The 12,551-nt window shown below is 53.2% G+C and overlaps 5 protein-coding genes across 5 annotated transcripts; 2 read left to right on the top strand and 3 right to left on the bottom strand.

The window, feature by feature from the left end:
* Positions 1–3,512: 3,512 nt before the first annotated feature.
* PpBr36_06994 (uncharacterized protein) lies at positions 3,513–4,521 on the top strand (the record flags this gene model as incomplete). Its single annotated transcript, XM_029894134.1, has 3 exons — positions 3,513–3,931; positions 4,056–4,208; positions 4,440–4,521. 3 exons carry the CDS (start codon positions 3,513–3,515, stop codon positions 4,519–4,521), a joined length of 654 nt encoding a protein of 217 aa, XP_029748365.1.
* Positions 4,522–6,093: 1,572 nt separating this feature from the next.
* Positions 6,094–6,642, bottom strand: PpBr36_06993 (uncharacterized protein; the record flags this gene model as incomplete). The annotated part of the gene is made up of 1 exon (XM_029894133.1): positions 6,094–6,642. The coding sequence occupies one exon, from the start codon at positions 6,640–6,642 to the stop codon at positions 6,094–6,096; it is 549 nt and encodes a 182-aa protein (XP_029747882.1).
* Positions 6,643–7,354: 712 nt separating this feature from the next.
* On the top strand, positions 7,355–7,993 carry PpBr36_06992 (uncharacterized protein; the record flags this gene model as incomplete). The annotated part of the gene is made up of 1 exon (XM_029894132.1): positions 7,355–7,993. The coding sequence occupies one exon, from the start codon at positions 7,355–7,357 to the stop codon at positions 7,991–7,993; it is 639 nt and encodes a 212-aa protein (XP_029747881.1).
* Positions 7,994–8,273: 280 nt separating this feature from the next.
* On the bottom strand, positions 8,274–9,617 carry PpBr36_06991 (uncharacterized protein; the record flags this gene model as incomplete). Its single annotated transcript, XM_029894131.1, has 2 exons — positions 8,274–9,465; positions 9,610–9,617. 2 exons carry the CDS (start codon positions 9,615–9,617, stop codon positions 8,274–8,276), a joined length of 1,200 nt encoding a protein of 399 aa, XP_029747884.1.
* Positions 9,618–10,397: 780 nt separating this feature from the next.
* PpBr36_06990 (uncharacterized protein) lies at positions 10,398–11,554 on the bottom strand (the record flags this gene model as incomplete). The annotated part of the gene is made up of 2 exons (XM_029894130.1): positions 10,398–11,272; positions 11,344–11,554. The coding sequence occupies 2 exons, from the start codon at positions 11,552–11,554 to the stop codon at positions 10,398–10,400; spliced, it is 1,086 nt and encodes a 361-aa protein (XP_029747883.1).
* Between the last annotated feature and the right edge of the window lie 997 nt (positions 11,555–12,551).

Raw genomic sequence — 12,551 nt, 5'->3', positions numbered from 1 at the left:
TCCTTGACAGTGGTTGGTGGCCTCCTCTTTTTTTCAAAGAGCCCATGTTTTCTCCACTTGGGTTGGGTTGCTGAGAATGGCCCGATGGATTGGGCGCAAGGTCAGGAAAAAAAATATCGCGAGCCTCGATGACATTGGATGTTTGCTTGGCGTCACATTGCTCTGCCGATGTATAGACTGGATTTGTCGCTCAGCCCGGTGTGACGCAGCTTAGCCAAGTGCAAAAATTCCTCTGGGCAAGGGTACAACAGGCGTCAATAGTCTTCTTTTCGGCCGTTATGCCATGTGTATATTTGGTCAACTTCCGATGCGAGCATGACGAATCCAAGGGCTCCGGATCATCCTGATGGAGAACTGGAAGGGAGGCAGCCAGTACATCAGTGTATGTATGAATCTCCTTCTTCTTTTGGCGGGTCTGAATGCTGACTTGGTCTAGACATGGCATCCGCGGATCAGTAACAGTCTCCGCGTCTCCGTCCTCGAGCTTGTGTGCGAAATCAACCCCCCGGCTTTCATTGGCGATCCTGTAAAATCGCGACCATTGCTCTAGTTCCTCTGCTCTGTGTTCGACTCAAGAAAATCCAATCGGGATAGTAATCCTGACGCCAGTACTCTTCATGTTGCGAGAAGCTCTGGGCCAGCCGAATGGGGTTGCATCAAAGAGTTGCAAGCATAAACACGCCTGACTATCTTTGGTAAAGTGTTTTTTTTTTTTTTTTTTTTTTGGGCCAATTCCCAAGGATCAAAAGGCACCGAAAAGTCAGGTCAGACATTGATTGTAAGATGCGGACTGCCTGACCCAAAGGTATCTCAGATACGGACGGACAATGCTTTAGGTACCTGACCGGGGCGGTGTTCTAGCCAAAAAGGGCCGACGTACCTGTCCCGCGCGTGCGCTTCCAGGAGGATGACAGGTACCTGGGTCGGGTCGGGTTTCTCAAATGCGTTGAATGTAAGGTTTAGGAGCTTTTCCCTTTTCCTACTGGTCCAAATCAAAGGCAAGGATGGGGTTCTGGGAACCGTCCGATGAGGGCTTGCTGGTGGGTAAGGTGGGTTGGTCGCTTACAGCCAATGAAAATCTGAGCAATCAAAAGGGTAGGTAGGTATTTCAAGCCCAGTTGTAGAGTTTTGGACCAATAGGAGTATCGCCCGCCAAGTGAGGGGTACTGGGAAATTACCATAACAGGTAAGCTCATTGCGTAGGGCCTCGATTGAATGACGGGGGGCCATAGGCGGCGTGTTTCCCTCCTTCAATCATTATTTGGGTTGCAGATGGAAAATTGACAACACATCAACTCGCCGCACTAAAGATGGTGGCAGAAAAAAAGTTGCCCGACTTGATGCACTTCTGCCTGACGACACGCATCATCATGACTGGACAAGTACGACGTCTTTGCCGTACCATCCATTTCCTGAGCCGACAGACAAACTCTTTGTCAAGAAGGGGCACACGGAGCCGACAATTCAATGATTTTGCAAGGATTACTTACCTCTTAGCCCTGGTATTTTCTGGTCATGGCTGTGCGCCACGGCTTATTCCATATCTATCGATTATGATGCCCTGTCCGACTAACTAACAGGTTGCTGACTGGCCCGGTTCCGCCGTTCGCTGCACAACCTGTGGGCATGTCGGAGTGGATGGGAGGGTCCGAACCTGTTCGAAGTCACGGTACAAGCCATGTTCCGCCCTTGAACTCGAAGGGAATGGCTATCCCGTCTGCACATTTCATCCACTCCCTCCCGATCAACATCATCCACATATACCCCCTGGCCGTGGAGATAAATACAGACAAAGTTGGTTACCGGCTGGACGCCTTGGATGTCCAAGTCCTATCCCCCATTTGCCTATTCGGCAATGGGCACCCGTATATCCCCAGTCCCTGCGTACGAAGTCTGAAGACAAGGACCAGCCATGTTCATGTTGCCGAACTATCGGCGGAGATCACCTTTCACTATACCCCAAGGTGGCCAAAGTGCGAGGAGGAAGAGTGGCCTTTCCGAGGCAATCAGTGACAGCCGTCAAACGGTTACACATTCAACAGTTCATAGGCTGCCCCTCCCGCTCCGTCCCCATATGGCCTAACCATTCCCGTTACAACGCCATTGCTTCCTTTCCATTTATTTTATTTGCTTTTATTTCTATTTAGAATCTATACCCACCCCTAGTCGTTCACCCCCATTCCATCGCACTGCATCAGCGGACTGTATGTGCCAACCCTGCCCCTACTTTGTCCTACCAAACACGCAGCGGAGTAGCTTTCTAATTCCCTGGTGTTCGGTTTCCGTTTTTCTACAGACACACCCCTCCTGAATATACATGTCATAGAAAAAAGAAGAAAAAAAAGATTAAAAAGGAAAAAAAAAAACGGATAGGAAAAAAAGTCTTGCATATCAATATGCATTGTTAGTCTGGCCTTACCTATCAAAAATCTGACATGAACCGTGACTTCAGAAAATGCCTTTTAATAGGCAATTTCATGTAAGCTTCTGCTTGTCAACAGGTATTTTTTTTTTCAATGGTTCTTTATTACATGTCCGATCAAGCCACCGGAGCCGATGCCTCTACAGCCCGCTCCCAATCTTCACAAAGCCTGACTGACATCTTACTTGTTTATCATCCCTTTGCCCATTCTATTACACCACAGAGAAACATGCCGTGCATGCCTGAACCCTGTCTTTTTCCTGGAACGCTCTCATATTTGCCCCTCTGCACATGCAGAGTCTTCTTTCGTTTCCTGTCACTGGTTCCTGTAGCCGGCCAAGACTGGCCCGCATCAGTGATGTTCTCGTCGTCCTCAAACCAGTTCCCCAGGGATAACCCCCTGTGATATCTCCACCGTTGATCCCAGTCCCCCCTACCTTGCCTTTATCTCCATGGCTCTGTATTGGGGAACAAACCAGCTGTCTCCGGTTGTATTCCCCTCTGCTCCGGGACTAGACCGAGATCATCTATCACCGCATCCCTCGTTACCAACGAACGCATGTTCCTCCATTTTAGCTCACCCCCGGGCGGGGTCCATGATACCGATCATCGGCATATCGGTTGATAGATGCAATTATTCGTCTCGTCTGATGCCTTTAGGAGATATGTTACGTGCTAACGAGGCCTCGTTTGTTGACAAGGGGACCCTTGGAAAAAGTATAAAAAGGACCCTTTTGTTTAACTTGGGCCTCCCTGATTCCTCTTTCTCTTTCATCCAAACTTTCCGCCAAAGATCCAATCTCGTAGTAGCAGACTTGTCTTTCAGACCAAGCACTTCTGGGACTCGTTTAAGCAAGTGTCTCTTCCGTCACGGACCCTCAGACATAACAGTGCACCCCTTACCACTGCACGCTCATACCATACACGCATCTACTTACGCACACACGCTGCCATCCTCATACTACTACTTTACCGCTTTCCCCAGTTCTCTAAACCTGAACTTCTCGTCCCTTGTTACATACATTCTCGAGTCAAGACATCACATCACTGCGCTCACTTCAGCCTCTGGACCCTTGATCTGCCCAACACAATGTCGACTGGATACGGCAACGACTATTACTCCACCGGCGACTACAGCGGCTCCATGCCAATGGCAGTCCCGGCTGGGAAGGACCGCTATGCGGACCATTATGGCGACTACTACTCCATTGGTGGGAACAGAAGCCATGGTGCCTACTCAGTCTCACCACCGGAATCGGAGGCGGCCGGCAGCAGCACTACCGCTTCTGGCGGGCTCTCCTACAGCAGCCCGTCCGGATATGCCTCCTCGGCATACTCTTCCTCTGCAGCCTACGGCGGCTACGATAGCTACGCATCCAGCAGCCAAGGCGACTACGACAGTGCCGGGTCTGCAAGCGGGCTCGATTTCAACGAGTACGTCCAGGACCGATTCGACCAAGTCCGGGACCAGAGTGCTCTCGACAACTGCACTGTTACCCAGGCAAAGGTGTAAGTGAAAAAAAAAGACATCTTTTCCTGTCTGCCGCAAAGCTAGCGGACTCCCGTTTAGCTTTGGCTCTGTTCCACTTTTGGCTCCTGGAAACAATTAGCTGACACCGGGGAAACGAATTAGTTCCGGTGGTCTGAACGCCAAACAGCGAGAGCTGCTAGACCTGCAAAAGAAGGCCCAGGCACGCCTTGCCAAGTCGCGCGCCCGATTTGCGGATGGCATGCAATCGGTGTACGAGGTCCGTGACGATCTCGAGTGGACACAGAAGACACTTTCGTAAGTTGCGAACAAAAGAATGATAAAAAAAAAACCAAATTACTTTCTTGGTGGTTTCGGATTTTTTGCTACTGTTCTGAAAAATCCGACCGCCGCTCTTTGACGAGCCGGCGAATTGACGCTCACTGAAATCGCCTCGGCGGTTTTTGCAGCGAAGAACATGGCAAAGGAATACAAACAACTCAAAATATGAGATTTGACAGAAACTGACCGTTTTACCACAAAAACTAGATCCATTCAATCCAAGGCGTCAAAGAAGCACCCAAAACAATACAAGAAAGCTCGCGAACGATACCCTTCTCCCGACTACTGAAGTCAATTTTACAGACTGAAAAGTCGCGACAGCGGGCGACGTTCGTTGATTTTGAGCCGCACGCTATCCACATCACCCCTGCTCTCCAAACGTTGCTTCTGAATATTTCCTATTTCGTTAGTTATTGTACCCCAGGCGGATACCGGACCTGTAAAAAAACCCCCATTTTTTTTGTTTTCTGACGTTGTATTGATCGATCTCTTTTTTACGATATTTAAACCTGTTACGAGCACCCAGATGGCACACCCCTCCCCTTTCCCGTTTCCTTTCCCCCCCACACACACACGCGCGCCCAGCACGCAAACCCGATCCTGCCTGTCTTAGACACGGCGCGGGTATGCAGGGGGAACCACCCGTAGCGGATCAGTGGGTGGGCTCTGGGATGTGGGATGCAGTTCGGCAAGGGAAGAAACATGCAGCGCGCGTTCCTGCAAGTTGGGGACAGTCTTCCCTTGTAGGAAGGCAGTGGAGTGGTGTGCGGCAGCCCCCGAGTTTTCTTGCTTTTCTCGGCGCCTTTCTCTGTTTCCAAAGGCGGAAGCGGGCGGGCGTTTTCATATGAGGAATGATTTATGATTGGACGAAAGAGTGATTTCCAGACATGGTTTCCTTGATTTTTCGGGGACAGGGGAGGGAAAAGTACAGGTACATGGGCCAAAAAAGCAAAGCTGCTGCAGGCACGGGGCGAACGCGAACACCCCCGGGGGTGGTGGGTGTGAGTAAACAACGCGTCAGTCTTGCAGGGTGTGTGGGGTGGAACTCTCGGGGGATTCTCTCAGTAGCCGGTAGGCTCGGAGAGCTCAAGACGAGTAGGATTGGCGAGGAGCGGTCCTGCAAGACCGATCGGGGAAGGGAACAGGGCAGGGCGTGTGAAGAGAGTCAGATGGCGCTTGTCCTCTTCGAGGGCATGCATATTGCTTTTTTTTTCTTTTTTTCTTTTTTTAGGAAGCCCCAGTCTGACGTCGATGAGGCCATCAGGGCTTGAAGCATCTCAGGGACCACGTTGAAAGTATATAGGCAGGCGTAGCGGGTTTGTCATGATTTCATTGGGCATCTTGGGGACGGCTCGGGTTCGGCAGCTCTGTTTTCTTCCGATAGTAACGCAATAATCGTACACCTCGAAGCCCGTGCCAGCAACCGCCTGTACCCTATAAGCGGGATCCCTACCAGTGTGCTTGATCGTGCTCATGTGATGTGGTAGGCGCTGTAATGTAGACGATGCTGGCTGCTCCAAGGAGTCAAGCTCCTGAATCACGTGACCGATACAGACCCATGTTGATTCCTATCGTGGGTCTCCCCTTGGCCAGCTCTTTCGTAGATGTAGTGTAACACGGCTATAGATGCTTGATGAGCCATCCCAGGCGATGGTCTTGGATATCGGTAGCCTGCAACCATTAGCATGTATCCGCTAGGGCGAACTGTCCTCCGAAGCCAAGCCTAAAATAGTAAGAGAATTGCTTTCAACTCAAAGGCTATCAAATATTCCTCTGGCAGCACCCTCCGTCTCGGCGAAATTATTCGTGATAGGTCTCCTGCTTGCTCAGCTGGCGAATCATACACCCCAGTTCAACGAATCTAGGACTGTGGCCATGAACCCCGCGGCTCCAGACCGAGCTTCTCCTCCAGCTTCTTCCAAGGGTTCTGGTTGCTCTTGCGGTCGTAGTAGTCGACATACCACGGCTGACCATGGGCGCGACCGGGCGGTCCGTGTGAGCCATCAGCCGGCACATTCCCGGATGCGGAACCCAACGCCTCAGCACCAGCGGCACCTTCTACCGGAGCTGCGGAGGCAGCATTGCCGGTGGCGCCATCGGCCTCCTCTCTCTCATCCTCGAGATCGAGATCAATCTCATCAGCGTTGCTGGCAGCGACAGATGTTTGATGATAAGCAGGCGTGCGGCCGTTGTCGCCTACCCGCGGTGGCGGGCGGATACCCACGGATATGGGGCGGGCGAAAGAGACTGCGGCCGGAGCCTGAGGGCTCGCCACGACGGCGCCATCCATCCGACGTCTCTTGGACGGCCGGGCTGCTGCGCCGAAGGAGGAGAAGCCCATGGTCTGGGCCATGATCTCGGCGGCGTCATAGGTGTCATCTTGGGTGGGTGTTGCTTGGTAGGGCTCCATGGTCACTATTGCTTGGGAGATGCTACAGCGGATAGAGTTTTAGTACCTATTTATGGCAGGGTTGGAGGGGAAATAGGTGGTAATGGGTTGGTTGGCTGCTAATGGCCAAGTTCCACGACAGGGTTGCTCAATCAATTATGTGATCATGGAAAAATCTGGAGTTGGACAGGGATTTTGTCCTCCACTTTGTGGGAAGGCGCTACGCTGGAGTGGTTTAGTGCGCTCCAAGACGCTGCTACCCTAGCGACTTGTTAGTAGATGGATGATGGCATGTGAAAGGTTAAGCTTGCTTTTTGGGAAACAATGAATTGTATACTGACCTCGAACTTGAACAAATGCAAAGAAATAAGAATCACCTGACGTGCCGAGATAAACAGGGCTCTAGCTCTTCTGGCCGGTGACATTTTTGAAAGTTACGTAAGCGACAGCCAAGACTCTGAGCAGCTTCACAACGACGGGATTTGGAGCTGTTAGTTTCATGATGCACAGTAGGTATAGAATACACACCCAAAAGACCTGATATATCTTGAAATCTCTGTACCTGCGGCTGCTCACAATTTTTAAACCTGCAATCGACTTGCCGCAGACCTCAAAATACGACCATTTCAATCGCAGTACTCTGTACAAAGCAAAGCACCGACTTCCTGTCTTTTGACGTTCAACCAACAACCCCTTGACCTGAAACCACACTGTCTTCTTTGACCTCCAAAAAATGGCAAGCCCGCAGGCACCACCGCCTTCCACATCCCCCATAACGTTGCGGACACCCTCCAAATATGCCTCGGCAACCCCTCCCGACGCCGACGCCGCCGCCCCAGAGCCGACGCTCGACTTCCTCCACCGGACATGGTCCGTGACGCACTCGACCCTGGCCATGTGGCGCGAGGCCCGCAACGTCCGCATCACATACCGGCCGCTCCCGCCGACGTCGGACGGCAAGACGCGCATTGACGACATGGTCGAGTACGAGGCCCGCGGCGGCCAGGGGGGTGTCAAGTCGGTCGCCGGCGTCGATACGGCGTCCTCCCCTTCGTCCTTCACGGCGTGGGACTGGCGCGGCAAGGGCTGGCTGTTCTTCGTCACCAGCCATTGGGAGGTTCTGGGATGGGGCGAGCGGCCCGTGGCGGGCGGCGAAGGCCACGCGACGGAGCGCTGGGCCGTGACGTGGTTCGCGCCCACGCTCTTCACCAAGGAGGGCGTCGACATCTACTGCGACCGCAGGGAGGGGCTGAGCAAAGAGACCGAGGAACTGGTCATGGCGGCGCTGAGGGGCATCGGCGCCGAGAAGCTGGTCGCCATGGTCGACAAGGACATGCGCCCGGTCGAGATTCAGCTGCCGTGGAAGCTCTAGTTGAGCAGCAGCCGGTGTTGGGAACGCCTATGTGCGTGTCTTGCATGCTGTGCCTGCTGCCCTGAATGCTGTGCCGAGTGTCTGGAGATTTGTTCTGTAATCGCGGATCCTAATTAGCAAGCTTGGCGTTTTCTTTTCGGTTTGGTTTGTGTTCAAGATCTTATAGAATTGTACCATGGGGTATCGGTCCTCTCTAGTTGTATTACCAAGTCATATATTATTATGTTAATCATAGCATCAAAGCAGCGGCTGTGTTACGCTGTATAAACCCATTAAATCGTCATCGATCGTCCTCCTTGCGGTGTCTCCTGTCGCTCCGAGTTCTTTCCTTTTCCCTCGGCGGCGATCGACTGCGACGCCTCTCCTTGCTGCGATCCCTTCTCCTTCGATCATCGCCGTCCCGGTGTTTCCTATCCCTGTGACCATCCTCGCGCCGATAGCCTCCCCTGCGTTCATCTTCGCGACGATGACGGTGCCGCCTATCCCTCTCCTCCTCGCCATCACTCCGATGCCGCTTCTCCCCAGAGCGATGATGTCCCCGCCTCCCCTCTTCATCCCGCCTCTTGCGCTTCGCCCGTCTCCTCTCCTCCCGGATCAGGTCATCCACCTCCTTCTCCCTCTCCTCCCTCTCCCGCCTCCTTTCCTTGTCCACGTCTCGAGCCCTCTTGGCCCCGCTCTTCATCATGGCGAGAGGGTCATCCGCCACGATCCTGGCCGCGGCGCGGACCCTCCTCGCGGGGTCGTCGTCCTCTCCGAATCGGTTCTGCGCCTGGGCCTCGGGGAGCCCTTGCTCGACGTTGACGGCTTCGTCCGGCGCGGCCGGCTTTCTCTTCCAAGCGAAGGAGTACCACGGCGCCGACCGGGCACTCTTGCCACGGCCCGCCGCGTCAGCGAAGCGCATCCCTCCCGCACCCTCCGCCGCCTCCCCGGCGTCCCTACCCCGCGATCCTTGCACGGCGGCGGCAGCAGTGGCGGCACCGCCAAACAGATCGATATGGCCCTTGTCATCCACGATCGCACCGCCGCCCCGCCGGCCGTCCCTGCCCAGCCTCTCGCGCATGGCCACGCCGCGGTCCGCCGCCTCCCTCGCCAGCCGCATCTCAAAGTCCGTGTCGTCCTCGCCGTGCCGCTTCCGATGCCTCCTGCTCTTGCGGCCCACGACCGCCGTGGTGCTGGTCTCGCTCCTCGCCGCCGATGGCATCCAGTCGTCCTCATCGCGCTCGCTGCCGTCGTCGCCGTTGTGATTTTTGGCGGTACGCCGTGCCGGCGTTGCGACGTCGGCTGTTGTAGGCGTCGTCGTGGCCGTCGGGTCTTGCTCACCCCTCAGTATCGCCATGCGCCGCGCCGCGTCCCGCTCCTGCATCCGCTGCTCCTCGGCCTCTTCGGCGCGCGCGGCCGCTTCCTCGTCGGCGCGCACCCGCGCAATGTTGGCTGTGTTGTAGACGTTCCATGACTTTTTGCCGAGGAGGTGTCTGCCCAGGAGTAAAGGATTAGAGTCAGCCGAGCGTTTCCTTCTAATTCTCTTTTTGCTGTTGTGGTGTAAAGGGAAAGGATGCTGGATTTATGGTGAACAAAGAAAAAAAAAGAAAAGAAAAAAAAAAAAAAAAAGTGCTTACAGAGGCATTTTGCTGGCCGAATTAGACTTTTCAAGCTCGAGAGGCCACAGCCTTCGATTCTGCGGGTTTATTTTTTTTTCGGTCTGTTCACCGTGTATGTAGGAGTTTTGTGCGCCTCAATCGGGCTTGGTGAGGTTTGCGAAAGCAACTTGGAAAGTGTTGGGCGTCGACGAAAAATGTTTGGTGTCGTGGTAAATTGCAACAGGGTAACGAATGCAACAGATACTGTAGAATTAATTGCTTTAAGACGAGACAGGAAACTCCGCTGTGGGGACAGCATCTATATTCTATCGCCTGCTTATGCCGAGGATGCTCATTAGATAAATGGCCGCTCAACTATCGAAACGACATACAAGATTTATTGATGGGTTAATTGATTGCCACATTTATATAAGCCTTGCGCTGGAGGACACTCTACTGCCTGTTCCATTTCCAAAACAATAGCTTGAATTTGAACAAGCACTACCAATAGGTTAAGTGACTGAATACGGGTAACCTCAGCTCATGTTCTTCAACTGATTACTTCATGCCATTTCCGTCCACTTTTGCCTCTGCCTGTCAAGGGGTATCTGGGTATTATTATTGCCACATGTCCCCTCCCGCAAATCCATTAATACAAGTCATAAAAAACGCACCTTCGTAAAGCAAGGAAATGAAAACACTCATAACTCTCGGGGGTATTGACGTCGGGAACACCAGTGCAAAGCGCGAAAAAAAAAAGAGAGAGAGAAAAAAAAACGAGCGTGCTACCCGGGTCAAGTGGTAAGAAGAGAGAGGGTGTATGAGATTTAGATGTTCTCAACCATGCGTGCCTGCAGTGCCTGCTGGTAACCAGGGTCCTGCGAATCACCAACGTGGAAGGGGTTGTTGCTGGTACCCTCGCCGTTTGGGTTAAGGTTAGGGGTCAGGTTAGGGTTAGGATTCATGTCGGGAATAGTCTGGTTCGTTGCGGGAAGGAAAATGACTTTGCTGTTTGCACTCTTCGCCATCGCCTGCATTGCTTCCAGGTATCTTATCTGCATAGCCGGGCCGCTCGCGAGTACGTCGGCGGCCTGCCTCATTAATTTTGCCGATTCCACTTCGGCCTTGGCGGCGATGATCTTGCTCTCGCCTATGCGCTTGCTCTGCGCGGCCATGGAGAGCGACTCCTGAAGCTCCTGGCTGAAGATGATGTCCTTGATCAACATGCTCTCAACCTGGACACCCCAGCCGGCGGCGACATCCTCGATGATCTCGCCGATGCTCTGGGCGATCTCCTCACGACGCTCAATGACGTCCTGGAGAACGCGGGCGCCGACGACGTGGCGGAGGGTGGTCTGGGTGCGCTCGACGAGGGCCTGGCGGACGTTTGCGATTCCAAAGGCGGCCTTGTGGGGCGAGACGATGTGGTAATAGATGACAGACGTTAGGTGCAGGGTCACGTTGTCCTTGGTCATGCAGACCTGCTTGGGGACCTCGACGATCTGGATCTTGACGTCGACCTGGACCAGGCGCTCCGACAAGGGGTTGATCTTAACCAGGCCTGGATCGACGGCCTTGTAGAAGCGACCGAACTTGGTAACGAGGCCAACGTTGCCCTGCTGCACGTTCTTGTACGGGTTCGGGCAGCAAATGCAGCAGGGGAAGGCACCCAGCGTTCCGATGGCAGAGCCGATGGTGTTGACTAGCGAGTGAATTGGTTAGCGTCATGGTGCTTTAGTAATTGGAGTGTATCAGTATAAGTTATGTTCATACCCATTGTACCATACCAGCCCTTGGGGTTGGCTTCGTCTCCAACAATGCTTGCATAGCTCTTCTGCAAATCTTCCTGTCGCGGAGGCTGCACGGTCATGTTGGCCTGTGGTCTGAAGCCAACTTGGGTCTCGCCGCCGTCGGGAGCCTTGCCCCGCGAGGAACCGACGCTTTCTTCCTGGCCATTGAGATGTGCGGTGGTGTTGGTCGACATTGTGACGGTCGAAGCGGTTTCTCCAATTGGAAGCTATTGGAAGCTAGGTAGGTATCAATCAGTAGTAGCTTTGTGGGACTTGAAATAGGGTTCAAGGGATCCAGTAATGCCCAAAAGTGGTCAGATCCGGAAAAATGTACAAAGTCGCAGGCCTGACTCTTTTAAATCCTTGATGAAAAGAGCAAAGACAAAAGCAGAAGAGATGAAACCAGTCCCTCGTCTGACATTGTGGGCAGCCGGTCCGTATTTTATATCGAATTTCCTTTCGCCGCGCGTTGTCAGGTCACTGTTGCATCTTTGGAAGAGCTGCAGCGCGTTACGCCAATCATGTGGGGTTCGGATGCAGACTGATGGGGGGCTTAGAGAGCTTGGGCAGATGCGGGGACGCAGGGATTAGCTCTAGTGGTTGCTAGGGGTCTTTCTGGCGGTCCAGTGCGCACTGGGTTTGGTCTATACTCCACTGTCAGCTCCCCTACCAGCTCAGGCGCATCGCAGGGCTTTTTTTGTTTGGGGGGGCCGATTGGCGAGAACTTGGGCATGGGGCGCTATATCAAGGGTCTCTATTATCTATAACAGCTTATGGCAGTTAACCACATGAATTTTAGACTAGACTAGCTTGCTCCCAGTTACACATTCGAACCAGGAGTCAAAACAGCATTTGAAAACTGCTGCGTGAATCCATCTGCGACTGTCACCATTTGTTGCGCCGAGGTCTGCTCATCACACGACTTTTTGTATTAATCAATGACTCGCCGTAGCATCTGCAGTCGGGGAAACGCCATTGGCGATCCAGCAATCGATGGGTTTTCCCACAGCAAGGTATCGGGCGTCACCGTGTGCGCCGCACCGTGTCAGATGCCCAGGACCGACGGTGAGGTCATTCCATTAAATCGTTATACTTGGCCAGCTTCTTGTACCGTGCCGACTTCCCGCTCCTAGTGGGCAGAATCGATTACGGTATTATTATTTTACAACTAACTAGTTGTCTTGTCTTCTG

This window comes from Pyricularia pennisetigena, chromosome 1 (assembly GCF_004337985.1).
Source record: "Pyricularia pennisetigena strain Br36 chromosome 1, whole genome shotgun sequence".
Taxonomy (NCBI): Eukaryota; Fungi; Ascomycota; class Sordariomycetes; order Magnaporthales; family Pyriculariaceae; genus Pyricularia; species Pyricularia pennisetigena.
Note: the sequence above shows the minus strand (reverse complement) of the source record. Positions and strands in the feature narration are given on the sequence as shown.